Source organism: Sceloporus occidentalis, unplaced genomic scaffold, assembly GCF_023333645.1.
Source record: "Sceloporus occidentalis isolate IW3139 unplaced genomic scaffold, rSceOcc1.0.p SCAF_4, whole genome shotgun sequence".
Taxonomy (NCBI): Eukaryota; Metazoa; Chordata; class Lepidosauria; order Squamata; family Phrynosomatidae; genus Sceloporus; species Sceloporus occidentalis.
This window is the reverse complement of record NW_028316984.1, coordinates 197,863,449-197,889,755: the sequence shown is the minus strand read 5'-3', so window position 1 is coordinate 197,889,755 and position 26,307 is coordinate 197,863,449. Positions and strand designations below refer to the sequence as shown.

At 41.6% G+C, this 26,307-nt stretch overlaps 1 protein-coding gene across 2 annotated transcripts; it reads left to right on the top strand.

The window, feature by feature from the left end:
- Nucleotides 1–2,712: 2,712 nt before the first annotated feature.
- Nucleotides 2,713–25,928, top strand: CCDC198 (coiled-coil domain containing 198). Of its 2 annotated transcripts, none has more exons than XM_089523629.1 (6): nucleotides 2,713–2,938; nucleotides 9,238–9,320; nucleotides 16,991–17,077; nucleotides 21,154–21,243; nucleotides 23,692–23,854; nucleotides 25,693–25,928. In XM_089523629.1, exons 1-6 carry the CDS (start codon nucleotides 2,713–2,715, stop codon nucleotides 25,926–25,928), a joined length of 885 nt encoding a protein of 294 aa, XP_089379755.1. The 2 variants fall into 2 exon arrangements, with proteins under 2 accessions (XP_089379755.1, XP_089379754.1); XM_089523628.1 differs by having other exon boundaries at nucleotides 21,151–21,243.
- Nucleotides 25,929–26,307: the final 379 nt, after the last annotated feature.

The window sequence follows — 26,307 nt, the reverse complement described above, 5'->3', positions numbered from 1 at the left end:
ATTGCCAATTAGCTAGCCCACCTTCCTCCCAGAAGCGATTTTCATTTGCTTGAGAAGGAGAGCTATCCATGCACTAAATGCTCAGTGGGATAAACATTAAATTGATGAAGCATGAACAGAGTTTTTGTGCGAGTAAATAACCTGTGCTGGAGGATGTTGCTTGCAGACATACATTTCATTATGGCATTATGCAGCAATGGTAAAATGTTCATTTCAGGCTCACAAGTTGCTCTTCTAACAATCATTTACATCAGAAATCCAGGGGAGAAGGTGCACCACAGTGCTGCAGAAATGAAAACGTTAGCAACTGGAGTCCAGGAATGGGGGAGAAATGCCTTCTCATTTAGAAGAACAGACTTACAGAACATGCCACAAACCATCCTGGGCATAAAATACTGTTTGAAAACACTGAAATTCTGGACCATGCCAACCACTACCATGTCAGGATGCACAGGGAAGCCATTGAAATCCACAAACATCTGGATAATTTCAACCGGAAAGAAGAAACCCTTAAAGTGAACAAAATTTGGCTACCAGTCCTGAGGAATAGCAAAATAAGGACGCAGCAAATGCAAATAGGAAACCACTCAGAGTCAGGGGATTTCCCAGCAGATAATGATCACCAATTAGCAGATATTAATCCTCGTTTGCATTAGCCTTCCAGCCTGAGGCCTGCCATCAGCACAGGACAAGACACATGCAAATCACTCCTGCATTCCCAGGCTCACACAGTATATATAGACCCACTTTTTCCAGGCAAGCATTCTCTGAAGATGCCAGCCACAGATGCTGGCTAAACATCAGGAAGAAAATTTTCTAGAACATGGCCACATAGCCCGAATAACCCACAAAAAAAAACACAGAATTACAGAGTTGGAAGAGACCCCAAGGGCCATGCAGTCTAACCCCATTCTGCCATGAAGGAAGAGAGAATAATAGCATCCCCAACATGTGGTCATACAACCTCTGTTCAAAAACCTCCAAAAAAGGAGACTCCACCACACTTTGAGGGAGTGTGCTCTTACTGTTATTCCTGCTGTTGAGGTGGAACCTTTTTTCTGGAGCTTGCATCCATTGTTCCGGGTCCTATTCTCTGGAGCAGCAGAAAACAACCTTCCTCCATCCTCATCATGACACCTCTTCAAATACTTAAACAGGGCTATTATATCACCTCCTAACCACCTCTTCTCCAGGGACTTTATCGCACCTGTTTTTTTCTCCGTTTCAGGTATGGAAAGAGGACTTCCGACCAGGAGATTTCATGCGCCTCAGCACTGGACGGGGATGGCTGGGCGCCAGGGGACGGATCGGGGCCTTTTGGAGGATGTTTTTGTGTGCGATAAAATGTGTTTTTTTCAGGTCACGCGCGCACACAAGCGCCCTCTTTCCGTACCTGAAATGGAGAAAAAAACAGGTGCGATAAAGTTCCTGGATATCATTCTGACACTGTTGTCAGCTTTGCATATAAGTGAACAAAAATATGTCCACCTCTTGAAGGCTTGTCCCAAAATGCATCCAGGGATAATTCTTTCACCAGCCTCCCCCTTCTGATGCTTTCCTTTTTTGTGGCCAAACTTACTGATCTATGCTATTTTTCTTTCAAAGCATGCTGAGCTTTGCTGTTAAGGCAGGCTTACCTGTTCTGCTGGATTTCCTGAATTCTCAATAAGAGATTCTGGAGGGAGCTGTTCTTCACCTTCCCTGCTGTAAGCAGGCACACACAGCTACATTAGGATTGCCTAGATTAAAACTCCACTTTCCCCATCTTTAGCTTCATTGCATTGTTTAATTCAAGCATGCTACTGCAACCTCACACTGAAAATCTGTGTTTCTCCAGCCCTCCTTCACCATCCTCCCAATCCCAATGTTGTGACTGGGCAGGCATAAAAAGACTATATAAAAAGGAGCATCTTCATCATAGGCTAACTAAGGTATGCTTGTGTCCTCTTGGGCTGCATCTGCACTGCAGAATGAATGCAGTTTGACACCGCTTTAATGGCCATGGCCCAATCCTATGAAATTCTGGGATTTGTAGTTTTGTGAGATATTTACCCTTCTCTGTCAGAGAACTCTGGTGGATTATTAGTCCCAGGATTATAAAATGGAGCCATGACAGTTAAAGCAGTGTCAAACTACATTAATTCTGGAGTGGGGCAGCAGCTTTTCTCTTGTGCTTTTGATACTGAACACTGGCCTCCCAGGATGTTTCGGACCAGTTTAATGTTTAGCGCCAGCCAGATGCCAGTTCTTTCATGTGAGAGAGTTTTGCCAGGCCAGGTGAATGTTTAACTGGTTTTACCAAGTGTGGAAGAGAGGAAAGAAACAGAGGAGTTACCATGGAAATAGAGGCCCATTTGACTCTTGGAATGTGCATGAGAGAAAAATACTATTGGAGAACCTTCTCAGGTTGACTCTAGTTCATTAAGAAGAACTGGCTCTGCAAAATGATAGCAGTCACCTTTTCAAGTCCTGCTTTCCTTGAGGAACATCTTGAGTGTGGACTCTGCATTTTAGATCTCATCTAGGTAGCCTTGCGTCCTTCTGATGGTGCCACCCAGATGCTACTCGGATGGACTGTGTGTTTGCAATGCAGCGCCATTCTGTGAACTAGATATCCCACCTTTTTGAGTCAGAGGATTTCAATAATATATTGTTTTCACCTGTAGAGGATTTCACGTTCCTTTCCTTTGTGACTCAGTGCAACTCAGGAAGATGGGACTGAGTTCTTCGAAGGGTCATCGAAAAGTGACCAAAGTCACCCCAGTGGCATGCAAAGAGGGAAAGCTGACAACTCAGGGGAGTATGGCTGTGTACAATTTCCAAAGTCCTCTGCGACAGACGAGCCCAAACATATTTGTTTCCCCAGCAGGGAGAAACCCAGTAATGGAAGGACAGCTTCCACCACTAAGAGAAGCACGGCATGGAAGATATCCCACAGGTAACTGCACAATTTCTCTTTCTTTGCCTGTTTAGGATCTAACCAAGCCAAATAGAAGAGACATTGATTTTAAGGCACAATTCAATCTTCTGTTGCACACATACAAATGCACACAGTGTTTATTGCTCTTCACTGGAATTGTCTATCCTCTGAACATACTTTGCCAAGAAAACCCCAAGACAGGTTCACCTTACGGCTGCTGTAAGTCAGAAATGACTTGAAGGCACACAACAACAGATGTACCCTAAGGGTACAGCTACAAGTAGAGGGGGAAATGAAGGCACATTCCCTCCAAATAAGAATTCTGTTCCCTCCCACACCATGTTCTTTCAGTCCTCAGATTTCTAGCTTTATTCAAAACTTTGGCTGGGCATTTAGATGTAATAATAATAATAAAATGGTGGTAAGCACCCAAAGAAAAGAGTCAGGCAGATTTCCCCAAGGAATATGAACGGTGCAAATAGCAATGTTCTCGGTACTTTTGATTATCATTATACTTTCACTCTCTACAATGATAAGAACTTGGGAACTGAAGGGAAATTTCATTTTGGGGATAGATTTCTTATTTTGAAGAGCAATTCCTGAATCCTCCCCATTGCTACTTTCCTAGTTCACTGTTGTTATAGTTGTGCAGCTGTCAACGTGTGTCACACTTTTCAGAGTCCTGAATTTGGAATCTGAGACGCTGACAAACCTTTCAAAGATGTTTCTACAGTGGCAATGTTGTTTTGTTGCACTTCAAGGGTTTTTCTTTTTCTTTTTGGTGCCTCAGAATTATTTTCTAAGCTTTTCTTTCACATTCTTTCTTAAATGACTTTCTTAAAGTTGTTCTTTTTTAAAACTTCATAGATATTGTCAAAGTTGATTTTTTTTTCCTTTCTTGTAAGATGGGGCTCAAGTTATGAATTTACATTCTACAATTCAACAATTCCAGAATCATTGCTGAAAAGAGAATAAGGGCCTTGACCCCCCAAATAAGAATTCTGACCCCCAAATGAAAGTCCCCTCCAGTCCCCAAATTTCTAATGTTAATATTTTTTGTAGGTTTTTTGGGCTATGTGGCCATCTTCTAGAACATGGCCACACAGTCCGAAAAAACCCACAAAAAACTATGGATGCCGGCCATGAAAGCCTTCGACTTCACATTCTGATGTTAAGTTGAGCCATTAGAACTGCACTTGAGGCACCCAAAGAAAAGAGGTAGAAGTTACCAAGGGAATGCAAACATAGCAAATAGAAGAGTTCAGTGCCTCATTCTCTGCAATCCTATAAGGCTGAGGAGTGGAGGAAATTTTCAGGGGTGTGTGTGAATTTTTATGGGGGACAACAACAACAACAACAACAAGTGTTTCTTTCTCACCTCTCCTCAAAACCCTTATTCTCCCCATAGCTTTTGTTTCTGGATACCTTCAAAATTTCTGACTTATGATGCCTCTTAGGTGAACCTGTCATGGGGTTTTCTGATCCAGATTTGTTCAGAGGGGGTTTGCCTCTGCCCCCCCTTCTGAGGCTGAGAATGTGTGACTTGCTCAAGGTCACCCAGTGGGTTTCCACGGTTGAACAGGGATTCAAGCCCTGGTCTCCAAAGTCATAGTCAACCACTACGCCATGCTGGCTCTCCTCCAATACAATTCTGTCTTCTCACCCCCAATCCATTTGGTATAAATAAATGGTTTAATGTGCTTTTTGATCTTTTTATTGTACTTCTGATATTTTTATTTCTATAGTTTTAAAATCAGGTTGGCATCCTGACTGGGACCTTGTTGTTGTTGTGTGCTTTCAAGTTGTGTCTGTCTTATGGTGACTCTAAGACAACCCTATCACAGGTTTTTCTGGGGCTGAGAGTGTGTGACTCACCCATAGTCACCCAACAGGTTTCCACAACCAAGCAAGGAATTGAACCCTGATCTCCAGAGTCCAAGTCCTATACTCGAACCACTATGCCAGGCTGGCTCACTGACCTACATCTTCATTTAAAAAAAAAAAAAAAAATTCATCTCCACAAAGTTGAATTGAGTAGTTGATCTGTTCCGGACCCCCCCCCCCCCCCCCGGGTAAGGCAAATTCCGTGTATGCTGGAACCCCATTGAAAATAATTGGGCTTGTGCACGTGCTGCAGTGCATGCACCACAGGCACACACACCATTTCCTGTTTGAAAGCTGTGTGTAGCACCCCAGCATATGATGTGGGCACACTGTATAACATACAAGTGTCTGTTGCTGATTGGTGGATTAACCGATGCACCATGGCCTGATGTGTAGTGTGCACTTATGCACATCGAAGCACTCGCCAGTGCACATCCCAACACTGGCTAGGTAGTGAAGGAGCACAAGAGAAGCACCCAATGTGCATCAGAAAAGCAGAAGAGAAGAATGCTGAGGATACTGTGAACAGTCAAAAAGAAAGCAAGTGGATCCTTGAGCAGATCAAGCTGGAAAAACCCTTAAAAGCCAATATGACTAAATTGAGGCTGTCGTACATTGACCACATCATAAGAAGGAAGGATTCACTAGTAAAGCAATGCTTGGGAAGGTTGAGGGACGAAGAAGGAGAGGAAGACTGCACACGAGATGGCTGCACTCAGTTAGGGAGGTCATTGTGGAAACAACAGGCAGATGAGAAACTTGGTACTAGTGAAGCCAGGAAAAGATGGGAACTGCTCCCAGGAGTGAGTATATAAGAGGGAGAAGCAGATTTGAAAGAGGTTGATGTTTTAGTGTGCCCTGAGGGGTGAAGAGATGTTGAGGCTAGGTTAGGCTGCTGTGAGGGCAGTGAGAAAAGGTTTTAGGTACCCAAGAAAGGGCCGAAGAGTGTCCTTAATTATATTGTTGTAGTGTCCTGCGGGAGACATAGTGTTTGGTGACTAGTGGAGTCACAGATAACCAGAAGGGTTATAAAATACAAAAGTTTAATAAAGATTCCATCAGAACTTAAGTCACTTTGGAAGTGTGCTGTTTAAATGACGCATGTGTCCTAAGAGGCCAGAAGCTGCACCAAAGCCAAGTCCTAAGGTCTGGAGTGCAGCTTTGGCGCAACTTCTGGCCTCTTAAGATACATGTGTCGTATAAACAGCATACCTCCAAAGTGACCCGAAGCAGCTTTATTTTGACCTGTCCGTTTGGGCCCTTAGTCTGTAAGGAAACATATATAAAGTTATAGGGAAACAATTTACAAAGACAAGCTAAAGAAACTGTTAAACTGTGTAATTAATCAAGTATTTATACAGCGTATCCATTTTGGCACCATCCACTAATAGAGACACTACATTCAGCCTGACTTACAAATAAATTTCTTACATTGTTTCAACAAGAAGCTGTCTGAAGTGATTTCAGAAACACATTAAAAATGCTACCAACATTGAGAAAAGTCTTTTAGGCTTGGGACACATTAGATAGTGGGTGTGTGGCTATCAAAGAATAGTTGGTGCCAAGCTGGGGGGAAGATTTGAAACCCAGAGGGCTGACATCTAAAAAGAGCTATAGTGCAGGAGACACTTGAGAGAATTCTGAGTTCGAGTCTCACAGTGAAGAATTGGTGGGATAGTGACCATCACTGTCACATTCATGGGCATGAGTCTGGAGGACTTGAGCAGAGTAGTGGAGGACAGGGAGCCTTGGAGATGTCTCATCCACAGGGTCACCATGAATTGAGGCTGACTAGAGGGCAATTAACAACAACAACAACAAGAAGAAGAAGTGTGAAATATTTTCAGTCTCACTCTGTGGGTTTCATTTGGGAGCAACAATGCCCTCATTTCTCTCCCTGCCTCATAGTTATTTTGATGTTGTTGTTGTTGTGTGCCTTCCAGTCTTTTCTCACTTATGGCAACCCTAACCTATATCTTTGTACAATTCTATTTTCTCTCCTCTCTTCCCAGACACTTTTGCTATAAATAAATGTTTTAATAAATGAAGAAAAGAGGGTGTCAATACTCTAGGGCACCATCAGATCCTGTCTGATTTTGGAAGCAAAGCAGGGTCAGCCCTGGTTAGTTCTTGGATGGAAGACTGCCAATGAATACCAAGTGATGCAGGCTCTGTTTCAGAGGAAGGAACTGTCAGAACCACCTCTGAGCATTCCATGCCTAAAAAACCCCTACAAAATTCATGGGCTCACCATAAGTCAACAGGCGACTTGAAGGCACATGAAGGAAAAATTCATTTTGCACAGCAGAATTCTTATGGGGCAGCAATGCCCTCATTTTGTCGCTCATTGCTATACCCTTGGGGTTACTGCTGTCATATCTCCTCAGAGGCATATTGTCAGCCGCTGAGAGAGACAGGACTGGCTCAACCTCTGGACTGATCCAGCACACTTTTGGATCAGGCACTAGGCTGATCCAGCAGATTTCTTAACATTCCCAAGCATTTACTTGATGGTTGTGCTTCTAGGGATTTAATAGAAAACAAGATTTCCTTCAATTTTTTTAAAAATAACTAATTTAGCTTAGAGGGTCAGGAGATGACTCTCCCTGGATCACCTTGCAGTAATTTACAGTCTTCTGAGCAGGAAAGGAAATTTACCTCCACTTTGAGAGGCGAGGAAGATGCTGCAAGGAATACAAATGAGGCCTGGGCATTTTGGCAACACATCTTGAGCATTTTATGACAGCAGGAGTGCTTACATAAACACCTGGTTTTGGCAAAGATGATACAAAGTGGATCCTGCCAGGTATTTGGAAAATGACATTTCCTTCCTACAACACACACACATTTTTTTCTATTTTTATATAGCCGTTTTCACGCTAATTACTATACCAAAGCAGTTAAATTGTAAAAGCATCTAGTAGTGACTAGTGGCTAAATTAGTCAGTGTGGCAGTGTATCTCTTCTGGGCTTTAGTTTGAATTTTAAAGATATTGTCCAAGTCTGGAAAATCACTATGCAAAGGGATCTTGTAGCTCCTTTGAGAATGTGGCTGCAGCCGCAATGCACAAATAATCCAGCTTGACACCACTTTAACTACCGTGGCTCAATGCTATGAAATTCTGGGAGTTGTAGTTTGTCGCCTTCTCTGTCAGGTAGCTCTGGTTCCACAATGAACTACAATTCCCAGGATTCCATAGGATGGGGCCATGGCAGTTAAAGTGGTGTGGATTGTTTCTGAAGTGCGGATGCAGCCTACTTGCAAGTAAGAAGCTGGCACCCTGAGCTTTCATAGACTTGCTACAAGATCCCTTTGCATTCAGTATTTTTAAAATTTTTATAAACATTAAAAAACACACAACATAAAAAATACAAAACTTTGCTTCTTCACACTCCAGTTATTATAAGCTCATTGCAATGACTATTTGTCATTTTTATCTATCTTATAGCTCCATTAGTACTTCCCCTTGTTTATCTGATTTTTATAAGACATTAGTTCATTTATTATCATCCACTTCTGATTAAATTAGTTTGATTCCACCATTGCCTCCCTAGTCATTAATCACAAATTCATGAATTCTATTGTTTTGGATCTGTTTTAATTTAATTATTCTTGCTTCCTGATCTTTTTCCACAAGTTTTTACAGTAATCTATGGCCAGTGGCCAGTCATTCAGTATTGCAGTTATAGAAGCAGGATACCATTTAGTTACACAGATGTTCTTTAGTTACACAGATGTAACTCTGCAGCCGATGTAGAATAACGGTGATTATTATTGAACACTCTCCAAGGAAAACCATTGTGGGAGAAAATATGAATTAATGGTATGGACAATGGATGGCAATTGTAACCTCAGTCTGATGAAATCAGGGTGACTAGACATCCTCCTTCTCCAGGACATGCTCTACATCTCAGTCTTCTGTCCCAAATGTTCTCCATTTTGAGCATGACAAAGAAGCATAAATTTACATTCATATTGGTGTTTTTAGCTTTTATTTGGTCATGCCCAACATTTTTATTGAAGGGCCTACAATTTGCAATGCCTTGCCCTCCTTTGCAGTTAGGACATCTGGTCACTTTGGATGAAACATGCCTAGAAAATCCAATGATCGGCTTGCCTCAGGGTGGCCATAAGTCAGAAACGACTTGAAGGCACACAACAACAATGGAATGGAATGGAACACATTATCTCCTTAAAATCTCATTTCTTACATGACTTCAATACTCAAACCACTAACCACATGGGCTCTCCAATATAAAATTATGCAATATCATTTTAAAAACTGTACAAAAATATATGAATTCCTTTTGATCAGTCAAAAGGGACAGTAAGGGTTGCTCCACCCTATTTCATGACAGCTGGCTGAAACAGTTGCGCATGTGCATGTCCATACAACTCCTTTTAAAAAGATGTACCCTTCCTCCCCTTCAAGTGCCCCAGACAGCTGCATGTGACCTTTCGACGGAGGGACGAGAAGCAAGCATCATCAAACAACACCCCCCTCGAAGGCTTCAGGTAAGGAATCTTCTTAGCAGCCATTACTAAGGATTCTGCCTTAACAGTGAAAGCCTGTGATGTTCAATCAGTAACTAAGAGGCTGGTTTAGAAAAGTGGCACTAGGGTTGGCATCACCCAGTGCGGTAACTCATAGCGTCACCCCCTGCCCCGAGCTCCCATACAGAATCCTTAATAATATTTTATGTACTAATGTTACTAATAAATTATTTATTTTTAGCCTGCCCAATCACAAGAAATCCAGGTGGGTTACAACAGTAAAAATACATTTAAAATACAAAGCATCCCCAACAGATGCCCATTCAGCCTCTATTTAAAAACTTCTAAAGAAGGATACTCTACCACACTCCAATGCAGCATCTTCCACTGCTGAACAGCTCTTACCATTAGGAAGTTCTTCCTGATGTTTAGGTGGAATCTCTTTTTCTATATCTTGAATCCATTGCTCCATGTTCTAGTCTTTGGAGAAGCAGAAAATAAGCTTGCTCCATCCTCAATATGACATCCCTTCAAATATTTAAAAATGACTATTATGTCACCATACTACTAGCAGAAACAACTACTAAGAAAGCTCAAAGAAGAAAGTGCAAAGGTGGGCTTACTGCTCAACATAAAGAAAACAAAAATAGTGACCACAGAGGATCTACGCAGTTTTAACCTAGACAATGATGAAACTGGAATAGTAAAAGAGTTCCTATACCTTGGGTCAAACATTGATCAGAATGGGGACTGCAGTTAAGAAATCAGAAGACTAGGAATGGGGAGGGCAGCTATGAAAAACTGGACAAAATCCAAAAATGTCAAGACATACAACTGAGTATGAAAGTTAGAATCGTACAAGCCATTGTTTTCCCTATTGCCATGCATGGTTGTGAGAGCTGGACAGTGAGGAAGGCAGATAGGAGGACAATCAATTCATTTGAGATGTGTTGCTGGAGAAGTGTGCTGAGGATACCAGGGACAGCCAAAAAGACAAACAAATGGGTGCTAGAAAAGATCAAGCCTGAAATTTCCCTGGAAGCCAAGTTGATAAAGATGAGGTTGTTGTACTTTGGTCATGTCATGAGAAGGAATGATTCATTAGAAAAGACAATCATGCTAGGAAAGGTGGAGGCATGTAGAAAGAGAGGAAGACCACATACTAGATGGATAGACTCTTTTAAGGAGCTCACAGGCATGAATTTACAGGACCCAAGCAGAGCAGTGGAGGATAAGGGAGCTTGGAGATGTCTCATCCACAGGGTCACCATGAGTTGAGATCGACTTGAAGATGGTTAACAACAACAGCAGCAGCAGCAACAACAACAACAAATCATGTCACCTTTTAATCTTCACTTCTCCAGGCTATTTATGCCAAATTGTCCTGGCCAAGTTGTCCTCCTGCTTTCAGCATCCCCTCTCAGTCGTTGTCCACTCTACAGCCCTATTTGTAATATTCAGACTTCAGCCAACTTGATGATGTTGTTGCGGCTGCATCACTGAAACCAAAGTGAGGCTTCCTTGACAGTTAACTCCCCCACCCCAACAGCAGTGCTATCTGTTCCTTAAACCACCATCAATCTGCTGGGACTGACGTTCACAGGCAGGCATTTCTGCAACATTCTGTCCCTGCAAGGCAGATCATCAACCAATATGGAGCCTGGTGGGAATCTGTTCCCTGGAGGGATCTATGTTGCCGTTTTTCTGACTTGACAAGATCCCTTTGAAGAGTTGTCTCCCTCACCCCCCATCCCACCCCAGGCTCCCTGCCTTTTCTTTGAGATAGTGTGGTGCGTGTCCGCTTTCATGTGAGATTCTGCCAGATGCTTTCATAGCTGGGCTTGTTGATGCCATTTGCTTGGCCTAGTTCTTCTGTGGGCTTTTGAAAATCTCGGCATCGGGAAGATTGAAAATGCACCTTGAGAAATGCTCCTTGTAAGATCTTCAACTCAGAATCCCAGGGAAAATTCCTACAGTTACAAATGACAACATAATTAATGAGTTAGTAGTGATGTCTGTATTTATGTGTTCAGGAACAACCATACCTGAAGGCGGACTTCCTATGGGTATTCTCTTGCTGGCAGGCTGGTTAGCGTGACAGCCTGGGAGGCAGGCCTTTCTTTGTAAAATTAACCTTCCTTCAACAGGTCCCAGTTTAGCTTCATGCAGAGAGACTAACACAGAGGGTTTCATACCCTCCAGTTTGTCCTGATTTGGCAGGGACAGTCCTGATTAATCCTCTGTCTTCCCACTTTTCAGCTGCTATTACAGTGTCCCATTCTTTGCTCTTCCTCCTTCTTTCCCCCATTGTCCTCAGCTTGCTTCAGTTGCTGCAAACTGAGTTCCAAGTCCAAAAGGAGTTTGCACTCAACTAAGGAGTTCATCACACAGCCATTTTTGCCCAGGCATGGGATGGGATTGGGACTGAATGGGGGGAAACAGGTGTTATCACACACAAAAATGTGGACTTTGTCACAGGGCTCCATGAAGCTTTCTGTCCCACAAATCTGCCGGCTAAGTGCAGCTGGGGGATGGCTTGTGGTAGCCCTGCAACAAAGTCTGTGTTTTTGTTCAGTCCCAATCCTGTCCTGTGCCCAGATTGGGCAATAATGGCTGTGTGATAAACTCCTAATTCAGCAGAAGGGAGAAGAAAGGAGGGGGAAGAAGCTTGGACTTCCCTATCAGTTCAGCCAAAAGCCTCCTCCTGCGGCCTCTCCTAGCTGCCTCATTAATAATGTTTGCCATTGCTTGCCCAGATGTCTTCCAGTTTTTATCTGAGAAACGTTGGAAGGTAGGGGTTTGCAAAGTCAAATGAAATGTGTCAAATGAGTGCTTGCTGCATAGGTGTTGAGTTGTTTGTCTCAGCATGGTGTAGCGGTTTGAGCTCTGGAGACCAGGGTTCATATCCTGGCTTGGACATGTAAGCCCACTGTGTGACCATGGGCAAGTCACACTCTCTCAGCTTCAGAGGATGGCAATGGCAACCCCCCTCAAGAAACTTGCCAAGAAATCCCTGTGATAGGTTTGCCTTAGTTTTGCCATACAGTTTGTAATTCAGGGATTTGCAGTATAGGGAGGAACTATAGCTTTCTGGCTATAACCCCTCAGTTGCATAGGATGGAACCATGGCTGTTACAGTGGAATCATAGTGCTATAATTGCATAATGTGAAAGGGCCCCCAAATGAGTGCCTCACAATAGGACTTGAGGTCTATCTATCATGAATTAGACCAGAAGACATCCAGCCAAAGAGCTGCATAACCCCATAACCCTGTGTTATAGCAGGAGTGATAGGAGAAAGAAGGCATAGCCCGCCAAGTAAGAATTCTGCTCCTCCCAATGAAATTTCGATTTAGCAGCCAAGTTTTTTTTAAGCATTGCAGTAATTTTAAATGTCAGCATTTAGAAATACAATTTAGGCAGCCAATGTTCGCTAGGGAATGCAAACACAGCAAATATTAGAGTTTCAGGTGCGGATGGCTTTCACTCTCTGCAATGCTAGAAAGTTTGGGAGAGAAGGAAAAATTAATTTGTGGGGCAGTGCCATCATTTTGCTCCCTTGCAGCTACACCTTTGGCATAGCCCAAGATGTTACACTGCTAGCAAAGCTTCTAACCCCACTTCCACATTCTATATATACTACAGGAAGATCCCCTCTTGATTGGATCCAGCCTGTTCCCACTATGATTTAAGGCGAATCACTGATCAGGTTATATGACTGTCATTCCCACTTGAAACCGGTTTAGACCCTACTTTGATCAATTTCTGTTATGATAAAGTGAGGCAAATGCAAAAAAACCTGTTTTTTTCTAGATTGTAGTTTCCTAGCAGTTCTTTTGAAAAGGATAAATTTCAAAGAGTGTTCAACAAGTGGGAATGACAGATCTGAATCTCAGCATTCTGGAGGGGAGGGACTAATGTTTATCATCCCCCCTCAGTTTTTGGTAGATCCACCATCCCCGCACCTCTCAGCGCTGCCTTTGTGCTTCTGGTGTGACCTATGGGCGCATGATTTTTTTTTTTTTAAAAAATCAAATTGATAGAAGATTTGATTGATTGATTTTGCAACTACTTGCAGTCAGTGAGGCAAGTAGTTGCAAAAGCAATGAATCAAATCTTCTATCAATTATATATATATATATATATATATATATATATATTCCAAGCTAGGCTGCCTGGGTTGCTGCTTACATCACTGATGATGCACAGATAATTGACATGCATTTTGAAGCAGTGCAAACTAGTAGAAACGGCAACCATGTCAAAAAAGAAGTGATTACAAGGGGATAATGAAAAGATCTGCTTTCATAGTGGGAACGACAGACCTTTTGATGTCCTAACCGCAAAGTAGGACAAGGCACTGCAAAATGTAGGATTATCAAGAAAAAAATAGGGCATTACAAAATGAAAGCTAAAAAATTATATAAATATAAATTCATTCCATATGATTTATTTCCAGCTACAGAACATGTGCTGTATTTTATCACATGCTCAGCTGTATTTTTCTGATGAACTTTTCATTAAAATACTTTGTTGGCTTGCAACATATTTATAGAACTCTGAGCAAGACAAATGCTTACTTTGCAACAAACCCTTGACTGACTCTACATTCAAATTATTCCTTCCAATTGTCCATTGTGCTGAAAAGAAAGGGGAAAAACCCCTTTCAGCATTTGTATTGTGTCTCCAAGCAGCCCGTTGCCTAACACATTTGCTGTCATTTTCTCCTTTGAGAAACCAAAGCTCTGGGGTCAAGTCTTGTCTGATGCTGCTCCTGTGAAAAAGAGCTGAGAAGGATCCATCTATCTCCTTATTTGCAGCAAAGACAAGCAGCCATGTTTGCAGGCAGATCTCTTGAAGAGGAACAGCAGACGTTATCCTTCCATACCATCTGAGAACAAAGACAGCAAAATGCAGTCTTATGCCTAATATCTTCAGGTTTTCCCCCCTCCTGTATGGTTTTTAACTCCTTGCCTGATGAAGAAGCCAGTGGAGCTTCGAAAGCTTGCAACATGTACATTGTGCATTTTGGTTGGTGCAATACAAATATCATTGTTTGGATGTTATGGGATTTTCTATATGGCCAACACGGCTACCCCTGGAGGATGGGTTTGTTTTTTTTAGCAAAAGAGGTAAATGTGGTTTGAGTGGGTTTTGTTTTATTTTGCCAATCCCTGTTTTCTGTGCAAATTTTTTGTTTTCTGAACAGAAAGCAGGATTCAGCACACAAACATAAAATCCGTGTGTTTTGCTCTGCAGAATAATTTTTCCATGACACTTTGGGATATCAAATACCAGGAACAAACTGTAAAATTCTTGTTGGTTTTTCTTCCCCACCAGCTTTCCTCAGTATTGAGAAGCCGGTTTTTCAATTTGGGAATAAATAATCATAAATCTTATCTCCATCCTTACCTTGCGAGAGTAAGTTCACCTAATTCCTGCCATGGCCAAAAGGCAGATAGTACATGAGCCTGAAAGATCATTTCTCATTCCATGAGCTTTTCTATGGACCACTTTGCACCCTACATAATCACAATGCTAGATTTGTCTTCAAAGAGTATCATCCCATCTTGTATCCCTCATAGGGAGACCTGCATGAAACACAGGTTTCTAAACACCTGTTTATCTCAGTCACAAGTTCATTTTTAGGTGCAGCTTGCTTGGTGTAGTGGTCAGAGAGTTCAACAGATCCTTGGAAGATCAAATCTTCTCTGAGCCATGAAACACACTTTGAGTTTCTTTGAGCCAGCCACTTTTTCTATGATTCTCATCTACCTCACAGGGCTGTTGTGTAGCTGAAAATGGGAAGGAGGACAACCATGTATGTTTACTTGATCTTATGGGAGGAAAGGCAAAGGCGTCAGAAATAATGAATGCCAGCAGCAATAAAGAGATTTATGCCTGAAAGAAGCTGAAATCAGTACCTAGAGGGTTAAAAAAAGAAGAAGAAAATTATTGTGAGCATTGTTTGAAGAACACTTAACTTTGTAGTGTTACTTGCTGCCACCTAGTGATCATATTTAGCACAGTACCCATTGTTTTAAAATGCTAATATATGGACATATGTACACCAGAATCCTATATGAACTGTTATGTTATTTAACTTTACATATATCTAGCTATGTAGCAGAGGCACCAAGAAAACCTTTACTGAATTGTGAAGCTGAATAATAGGACACTAGCAAGAGCATCTGATGTGCAATCAATATGTAATATGCATTGGTGCATGATGTGCATTGGTGCACAATGTGCACCAATGCTGTTTGTGATGTGCCTTGTGCAGCAATGTGCATTGCACACCAATTGGACAATGTTGTGCAATGTTGTGTTATGTTGTGATATGTTGTGCAAGGGTCCCAAGAGGGCACCCACACTTAATATTCAATAGGAGAATTATATTAGCTCAAATGAAAGCAGCTGAGAGGGCTCATGCAACTAAAGTGGAGATCAAACCTGTGTGTAACAGTTCTGAGAAACAGAACTCCAAAATGCAGGGTCCAAATGTAGTTTTATTTATAGACAACAGGGGCTCACCATTCACGCAAAAGCACACACAAAAACATTCAAGAATTAACAATATTAAAAGGTGGTAGGAGATAGCAACATAAAGGGCTTTGCAAAGGGTGATACAGTACTGATTCCAGATGTGTAGCTCCAATGGGGGAAACTGTAAGATGGAAAATGGCTCCGCAGCTGCCTTACAATCATTTTTGCATGGCCAGATTATCCTGAGGTGTCAGGTGAGATATGGACAGAGTGTTTGTTTAACCTCAAACAAGACCAAATTGAGGGTACCTGGGCAGGCATATTTATAAGGCAAAACATATCACAGGACAGGTTTTGGGATGTGAAAGGCTTACCAGGAGGGAAGAGTGAGCAGGAAAGTTTAGAATGAATGGACTATCAGTGCAGATGTCCTGGGACAAAGGTGTATCACTCCTGGAGGGGAGTGCACTTGAATTTCTGTTCATTTGTAAACACCAGGTCTATCGCTCACCATCACGCCTATCAGTGCCGGGATTGTGCAAATTCTGATCTTTATTGATCTATCCTGTCTAGATGCTCTTGAGCTTCCCCATGTTGAGCCTACTGGATTTCCTTGTACAGCAAGGCAATTTCCTGCACTAGGACACCCTTGCGCTTACATATCATTTCTGATACCAATTTGATTTTGGCACAGAGAAGGGGTGGATGGCTAGACCCTGGGTAACACTACTTTGCTGGTTCTGCTATGTACCAGAAGCCGTGTACTGGATACGGATGTTAATAATATTGTGCAATTCAATTTCTTGCAGACCTAAGTCCACTTACAAAGTGGAAAGGCTCCACTAGGACTCTGATGATAGACTGCAACTCCCAACAGCCCTATTCACCATAGCTAATAGTGGAGAATGCTGGAGGTTGTAGTCTAGCACCATCTGGAGGCCAGATTTTCCACACCGCTGCAAATGTTGCAACTTCTTCCAAGATTTCACCAAAATATTGAGTGAGATTTTGGCAAAAACTCATAAAAGATTGATCACTCTGAGGCAGCATCTCTGTATTACCCTGGCAACTCATGGTATGTACAGGATGCTGGAATCATGGGGAGCAGCACGTTGAGCTCTGCCTCAGGCAGCAAAATGTCTTGACTCATCTCCATGGGAAATCCAAAGAGATGTTCTTCAATATGACTCTTCTTGACTTTTTCAGAAGCTGGAGCCTTTCATTCTGGCAAAAGACGTTCCTCCTGACAAATACTCAAGCCTGCAAAGTGGGTCAGCAACATGCAAAGCAAAGGTAAGTGGTTCAGAGATAACAGGAGAGGGAGGGATAAGGCTGGGATAAATACAGGGCCATCTTAGGATCAGACATGAGGGATAGGAATTGTCAGGATGGATATGGGACAGGGTTTCTACAGCTTTAATAATTAAGATATTGTGGAGCAGGACACGGGACTGTAAAACTCAGTGAAGGTGGAAAAAGGTATGTATTCTTGATCAAGGGAAGTAATAGTACCACTCTGTTCGGCTTTGTTCTGGCCTCACCTGGAATATTCTGTCCAGTTCTGGGTACCACAATTCAAAAAGGATATTGCGAAGATGGGGCGTGTCCAGAGGAGAGAGACCAAAATGGTGGAGGGTCTGGGAATCACAAAGTCTTATGAAGAGCGAGTTATGGAACTGGGTATTTGTAGCTTGGAGAAGAGATGGTTAAGAAGTGATATGATAGCCCTGTTTAAATATTTGAAGGGGTGTCATGTTAAGGAGAGTCTCCTTCTTTGGAGGTCTTTAAACAAAGGCTGGATGGGCGTCTGTCGGGGTGCTTTGGTTCTGTGTTCCTGCATGGCAGGAGGTTGGACTGGATGGCCCTTGGAGGTCTCTTCCAACTCTATGAGTCGATGATTCTATGATTCTCTTACATTCTACCCTCCATTTTTCAGGTACAGTTGTACCCTCCCACCATAGCTCTTGTCTCCTTGGTGGAGAGGAGAGGGCACCGAGGAGTGTCTAGCTCTAGTCCTCTTGTTGGTACCTCTATGCCCTCTTCTTGCTCCCCACCATGAAGCTGTCCCGTTATATAGGCAAACAGCTGAAGGGTATAATCTTGTCTACAGGTATTTATTTATAGGCTGATCATATTTCCTTGAGACAAAAACAGGACATCGGGATGGCAAAAATGGGATGGGGTTATGTCATATTCCGTGTTCATGAAAAAGTAGGACGATAATAAAAGTTTTATTACATAGCATATCGAGCTAACAATTATTTTTCAGTGACAGAAATCATACAAAAATTTAGGTAGATGTAGAGGGGGGTTGTATTTCATCGCATTCATACCTTGAATATTTCTCCAATGAAGTAATCCTATACATCAAATTTTGGTGTTTCAACACCTTATCATAAAACGTCTACACTGCATGACATAATTTTGGTTTTGGGTTTTGTTTGTTTTTGACAACCACAGGGATTTTCAAACCATTTTTGTAACATAACAGGGCATTTTCTTGAAAATGGGACAAAATTGACATTTGTATTAAAACGACAGGACGGTTTGGAAATATGAAAAAAAATGGTACTGTCCCATTAAAAATGGTAGATATGGTCAGCCTATTTATTTATTTATATTAGATGTATATCCTACCTTTCTCTCAAACTGGGGGCAAACAAAGGGCTAATGATGTGATGGTTTTAGGATACATTTATTGGGGAGATAAGTCCCCAATAAGACCGCTTTAACTGGATTATTTCTGCAGTGTGTTTTGGAAATCAGTCAGCATCATGGATCAGCAACAGAGATCATGAGAGACAGTTGCCCAATGAGGTCTGCCGCCACATTGCAGAAATAAAAGAATATGACACCACTTTAACCTCAATGCTATGGGATTTGTAGTTTGGTGGGGGAAGAAGCTAAGGCTAAATATCTCACAAAACTACAGACGCCAGAATTCCACAGCATTGAACCAGGGCAGTTAAAGTGGCATCAAACTGCTGTATTTCTGCAGTGTGGCAGCAGCTGAGGATGACCATCTTGGGGAATAGTGTGGACGTTTTGAGATGCTTTCAAGATGAACGGCTATCAAAGTACCATGATGTGCAAGAGAGACCTGAGACTGGAGAGGCTTTGGGATCGGTGGTCAGGGTTGCTGCTGCCCGTGTGATAGAAATAAAAATAAATACATTTCCTAGCTTCAACCTGTTGCCATTACCCTTGAAGATAAGAGAGTCACATAGAGCTAAATAGTCTTTTGAATTCTGCAAAGCTTTGATTCTCCTTCCCTGCCTCCAGGCCATGTGTACTAAGACAGAGATGAGAAAAGAAACCTCTGATGAGAAACAAACAATTTCCTTTATTATCTGAATGGTTGATCTCGGATTGCAGGCAATTCTGAGGTTCCTGGCAATTTGACATTGCATCCATTAAACTCGCCATCCCCTGCAATAGACAAAGTCAGAACAAAGAAAGCCAATTCCTGGGACAATCCAGGAAGGTTAATATATGGCAAGGATAAAAGGGTATGCTTTGAACTAATAGGATGTCCTTTGATCTAGAGCAGTGATTTCCAAACTCTAGTCCTCCAGGAGTTTTGGACTTCAACTCCCAGAAGCCCCAGCCAACTTGGTCAATAGTCAGGAATTCTGGGAGCTGAAGTCCAAAACATCAAAATTTGGGAACCACTGATCTAGAGGGTTACATTTTTGGCAGTTTTTAATGTGATAAATCACTTGCAAGAAGGTATTTAAGCTGGACTCTGAAACTACCTGGTTGTCGCACTCTTTACCTCTCCAAGTGAACCGATTTCTTTCTTTTTAAAAAATAGTTTTGTTAATTTCAAAACAATTAAAAACAACATTCAACAGTAATTTGCGACATTAGTAACAGAATGACATTGACTTCCTTACCTCTTCTAGTCCATCATGAAGCATCTAATTTATATTGTTCTCTCACTAAATTCATATTTAATTGACACCATATTCTTGTACATTTTACATAATTTCTTAAATTATCCTAATTTATCAAATATTATAAGTAGTACATAAATCATAATTATTAGCACATGTTCAATCTGCTATATTTACACATATTTATTCAATCAGTTTCATCTGTTCTATAGCAAGAGTCATAAATTCACTTTTTTTTCTTTTAAAAAGATAAGCAATGGTTCCCAATCTTTTTAAAATGCTTTTAGTGATTTTTTTTCTTTATCATACATATCATCTTCTCTATTTCCATATATTCGTATAATTTCATAAACCAAATTTCTATGTTTGGCATTTCATTACTTTCCTACCTAGCAGCATATAACATTCTTGCTGCTACAATCATATGAAATAGTAATTTTCCATGTTTTCTCTCCAAACTGTCATCTTCTATCATGTTTAATAGATAGATTTAGAGATCTGTCCTATCTTTAATATCATCTCCAGTCATATTTAGTGTTCTCTTAATCTGGGAATGAATTGTTTTCCAATATTGCTTTGCCTTTTTACATACCCACCAGCAGTGAAAAAAGGCAGGTGAGCCAATTTCTGATCAGAAATAAACTTTTACCTAATTTGGACCCTCTGTGTTGGGCAATGAAAGAATCATGTGCCACATGCCTCACCATCCCTAAGGAAGCTTGGTTGCGGGCTGGAGAAACAGATCCAGACTCCTAGATTCCCATCAACATCCAAAGACTCAGAATATCGTCTGTATCATGAGTAGGAATGTTCAGCTAGTGGCATTAAGGCTTATGTTTCTTCTAACCTTGGCCCAATATGACTTAGACTTCCTTTTTGTAACTTTATACAATCAGCCCTTGGTATCCACAGATTTTTTTTATCCACTGATTCAAGCATCCACAGTTTGAAATATTTTTAGTGCATATATTTCAAAAGGCAATCCTTGTCATTTTGTAGAAGGAACCCCAAATGACTATTCTTCAGTTAAACTCCTGCACTCCTGTCTGTACCTGTCTTCCACTCCACCATAAGCATCTGAAGTAGACTAAAGTCTAGATTAAAAATTTAAAAATATATATTTTAAAAATTCCATACAAATCTTAAAATCTGAATTACACAGCAATTAACAGCCCAATCCTCATCAGTTTGAAAAAAACCTGATGGCACAAGCATGTTTTTACCTGCTGTTGAAAGGAGAACAAGGAGAGATGGGGCCATCCTGGCTGCTCTAGTGCATTCATTCCTGAGCAGATCTGAGTTTTGACAGCTAACATACTGCATTCTTTAGATAGTAAAGATGGTTCTTGTGTGTCAATGACAAATACCCTTTTATGGCTTGATCATAACAGTGATGGATGAAATAGCAATGAGACTGTGAACTTGTTTTCTAACCTATTGGTATGTCTTTTATCCCTTCACCTACCCTAGAAGGAACTAGAGAGGGGACGGCAAGCTGCCATACATCCAAATGGAAGGCGGCAGTATTTACTCCAGATGAAGATGCTAGAAATCAGAAAAGAGGTAATGATGGAGCTGTTGAAAGAGGGATAATGTTGTTTGACTTAAGACAGAGGAAATGTACAATTGTATAAAATGAGGTAGGGCCACTGCATGGAGAAGATGGCATAATGCTAACAGAAGACAGAGAAAAGGCAGAATTACTCAACACCTTCTTTGCCTCAGTCTTCTCACAAAAGGAAAAAGGTGCTCAACCTGAGGATAATGGAGCAGAGGACAGAAAAGGGGAATTTCAGCACAGAATAAATAAAGAAATAGTAGAGGAATACCTTGTTAATCTAAATGAATTTAAGTCTCCAGGACCAGATGAACTACATCCAAGGGTACTAAAAGAACTGGCAAATGTAATATCAGAGCCATTGGCAATAATCTTTAAGAACTCCTGGAGAACAGGAGAAGTGCCAGCAGACTGGAGGAGGGCAAACGTTGTCCCCATCTTCAAAAAGGGGAAGAAAGGGGATCCCAACAATTATCCTCCAGTTAGTCTGACATCAATCCCAGGAAAGATTCTGGAGCAAATCATTAAACAGAGAGTCTGTGAACATCTAGAAGGCAATGCCATAATCACAAAAAGTCAACACAAGTTTCAGAGAAACAAGTCATGCCAGACAAATCTAATTTCTTTCTTTGATAAAATTATTAGCTTGGAAGATGAAGGGAATGCTGTGGATATAGTATATCTTGATATCAGTAAGGCCTTTGACAAGGTTTCCCACGACATTCTTGCAAACAAGCTTGTAAATTCTAGCTAGACAAGGCAACTGTTCCATGGATCTGTAATTGGTTGACCGGCCGAAGCCAAAGGGTGCTCAACAATGGCTCTTTTTCATCCTGGAGAGAAGTGACCAGTGGGGTCCCACAGGGTTCTGTCCTGGCCCAGTGCTGTTCAACATCTTTATCAATGACCTGGATGACAGAATTGGGAGCATACTTATCAAATTTGCAGATGACACCAAATTAGGGGGAATAGCTAATACCCCAGAGGACAGGATCAAGATTCAAAGTGACCTGAATAGACTAGAAAGCTGGGCCACAGCTAACAAAATGAAATTCAACAAGGAGAAATGTAAGGTATTGCACTTAGGGCGGAAAAATAAAATGCACAGATATAGGATGGGAGACACATTGCTGAATGAAACTACATGTGAAAGGGATCTAGGAGTCCAAGTAGACCACAAGCTGAACATGAATGAATAGTGCGATGCGACAGCTAAAAAGGCCAATGCAATTTTAGGCTGCATCAATAAAAGTATAGTGTTTAGATCAAGGGAAGTAATAGTGCCACTATATTCTGCTTTGGTCAGGCCCCATCTGGAATTCTGTGTCCAGTTCTGGGCACCACAATTAAAAAAGGACATTGAGAAACTGGAATGTGTCTAGAGGAGGGCGACTAAAATGGTGAAAGTTCTGGAAACCTTGCCCTATGAGGAACGACTTAGGGAGCTGGGGATGTTTAGCCTGGAGAAGAGAAGATTAAGGGGTGATATGATAGCCCTGTTTAAATATTTGAAAGGATGTCATATTGAGGAGGGAGCAAGCTTATTTTCTGCTGCTCCAGAGAACAGGACCCGGAACAATGGATGCAAGCTGAAGGAAAAGAGATTCCACCTCAACATTAGGAAGAACTTCCTGACAGTAAGGGCTGTTTGACAGTAGAACATACTCCCTTGTAGTGTAGTGGAGTCTCCTTCCTTGGAGGTCTTTAAGCAGAGGCTGGATGGCCATCTGTCGGGGATGCTTTGATTGGGGGTTCCTGCATGGCAGAATGGGGTTGGACTAGATTTAGATGGCCCTTGTAGTCTCTTCCAACTCTACGATTCTATGATTCTATGAGGTAATGTCAGTATTGGAGAGGAAGACAACTACAGGGTTCAGACATATGGTTAGAGTTGATAACATTATCAATATATTCACTGCCATTACTGATAGATCTGCAGTGTTGATTAATCACTTAAATTAGGTTGAAACTCATTAAATGCTTTTAAATTGATTCAACGTATAATTTTCAATCTGTTAAACTGTAATTTAAACAATGCAGCCCAAATCCTGTTGGTGTTCCCAACTAGGGCAAACTCATTGGATCAGTTGCTGAATAGTGAGTCAACACATATGTAAATCCCCTTGATTCAATAAGTCTACGCTATTTAGGATTAACAGTAGGACCTAGCCCTATGCATCTATATTTAGTTAGAACAGGCAATTCGATCTATATTTTTGAGGAAAAAATAACAGAGTCCCAGGGCCCCCCTCAAGCATATCAAGTTGTATTATGGGTGGATATTTATTTATTTATGAATAAGCCGCTTCATCAGCAGCATATGTAATGGAAATTGGATTTTATGCCAGTTTTACTACTGATCCCATGTTCCCCTGGGAAGTGGAGATAACCGTACACACAGTTTTAGGTCTGAATCTTAGCTACATCCCATGATGAGTTCTTTATAAATCCAGGAAGAACTGAGGAGACGCCTGCGTGAAGAGGCAAGACTTCGTAAGCTTCAAACAAGGGATCTTGATATGAGAAGAGCTTTGGGGCACATGCAGGGAAATAACAGCTCTGAGGATGAAGATCTGCTTGCCCAGGACCTTCAGAAAACCTTTAGAAGAAACCAAGGTAAGCAACACCAAGGAATTCATTCCATTCCATTCATTCTTTTCCCTGGGTTATGCTACCTTTCATGGCTTACACTGCTATTAGAGCCCCAGGAGTTAAGAAAGCAGTTTACTCTTCAAGATTTTCAGGTTATTTCCTGTTGTAAAACCTGGAAGTCATCCAGTTCAGCACTTCTTTTGCCTAAAATGGCAAAAAACATTTATGAAAATGTCCTCTACTAAGGTTGATGAGGGAGGAGGCATTTGGAATATTTTTTTAAAACCCCTTTTTTTGCAAGGGTGATGGCCTTCTGAGGATTTCTGAGGGGCTATGTGGCCCCCTCACCTTTGACAGTTGCTAAGCCTGGTCCTAACATATGTGAGAGAGTGTGTGTGACGAAGACTTCTCTTCACCATGTAAAAGCTGATTGTTTTTACATGCCTACACCCTCAGATCCTATCTCCTTTTGCTAAATTCAACAGATTGCAAAGAAATGGCAACAAAAAGCTTTGGGCAGCATGAAGACTGATGAAAATGTTAGTAGTTAAGATGCCACAGGATTCTTTGGCGGCAATATATTAACCAGGCCACCCATCTGAAGAGTGGAATGACTTCCCATTTGCTCCTGGAGAATAACAAAGGTCTTGTCTGTATTTCCTGGCTCCAGAGCTGTCATGACCCTCCCTTATTGCAAAGTGTTGCAATGCCAGGAGGGTGTTTGCATGCGTGTCTCGCTGCGCCACCCAGTGCTGTCACTGCTGCCTTGGGTTGCTCCACTCTGAGGTCAGAATGAGGTGCCCATCCTCAATCACATGGCTGGGCACTTCGTTTTGACCACCAATTTTAGTCAAAAAATTGACCCCAAAAACCTCAGTCGACTAAAATTTCTAGACTTATACATGACTATATACAGTAATTCTGTAGTGTAGCAGCATCTGTACTTGTCTTCTTTTCCTACTGCCTTTCTCTTTATCAAGCACTACCATCTTTTCCAGTGATCAGTGCTATCTCATGAGATGTGCAACATACAATAACCTCAGTTTAGAGATTAAGTGCCTTTACATTATTTTGTCAGTTCTCTAGCTGGGATCCTTTTGGTGCTCCACACTGGTGTACTTGATCCAACACAGGTGCTAGAGGCACTAGGAAAAATCCCACAGCAGCACAGTGGCTGTGAAGAAAATAAGGTGCTGAAGAAGTAGTCTTTTTTGTACTGGCTGATTTTGTCTACCTCCCTTCGTCACCGCTGCATAACCCTGGAAAAAGTGCAGGTGCTGATATAGTGTAGAATAGTATTTTAGCATTTACATTTCTATACTTTATTAGTGAACTCAGCACACTCAAAGCAGTTTAGAATCTGTAATCCAACTGCCCCCAACAAGCTGGGACTCATTTTACCAACCTACAAAAGGATGGAAGGCTGAGTCAACCTTGGAACCCTGGAATCGATCTCACAACTTTGTGGCTGCATTTAACCACTGCAGCACCAGGGCTCCTAATTCCAAGAACATAGATGTGTTATGCTGGAAAATCAATATGGAAAGGGATCTTGCAGCACCTCTGAGCCTAAATGAAAGAGAAAAGTTGGTGGCATGAGTTTTTGTAGACTTGAGCCTACTTTCTCAGATGCAAGCTCAAGTCCACAAAAGCTCATGCTGCCAACTTCTCTCTTTCAGTTAGTCTCAAAGGTGCTGTAAGATCCTTTTGCATCAGAATTCCAGTCCTTGACTCTTGTGAAATTGGGCAAAGCTAGAGAAATCCAAAGGAGCTGATGTAGTGCAATTTCATCACAGCATGACTGTGCTCTCCTGGTGACTGGGTATACAACAACAAAAATTTACTTTTGCTTCTGTTCTTAGGTGATCGGTGGGATGGAGAACTTTTTAAAGAGCCTGGACCATCTGATGCTCACCTCAGTCAGAGGGGCAAAGTGGAAGCATGGCTATTGAAACAGCAGGCAAGGAGAAACTCTTCTTCAGATGCTTCAAGCAGTGACTCTGACAACTGGAAGTACCCTTGCCGGAGACCTGCCTTAGTGAGGACAAAAACAGAGAGGATCACCCTTTTTGATGAGTTTTTTGATAAAGAGTTCTGATCGAACGTTGTCATACAGAAGCTCAGCTTTCAAAACACTGGTGAGACTTTTCTATGGGAGAGAAGAGGCAGGGGGAAAAACCCACCAAGCAACCACCACAACTATTCTAGCAAGAGAATCATGGAATATTAAGAATTGGAAGAGATCACAATGGCCATCTAATCCAACCTCCTGTCAGACAGAAAAACAAAACTAAAGCACTGCTGAAAGATAGCCATCCAACCTATGTTTAAAGATCTCCATGTCTGCCTTGCTGTTGTGATCTGTTCACATTTTACAATCCTTACTAAGCAGAAGCCTTTCTAGTTCCTTGGTCATTCTTTAGCTTTGAATGTATCTGAAACCTCTCTTTTTATTACCCCTTGCTTACATAGCCACT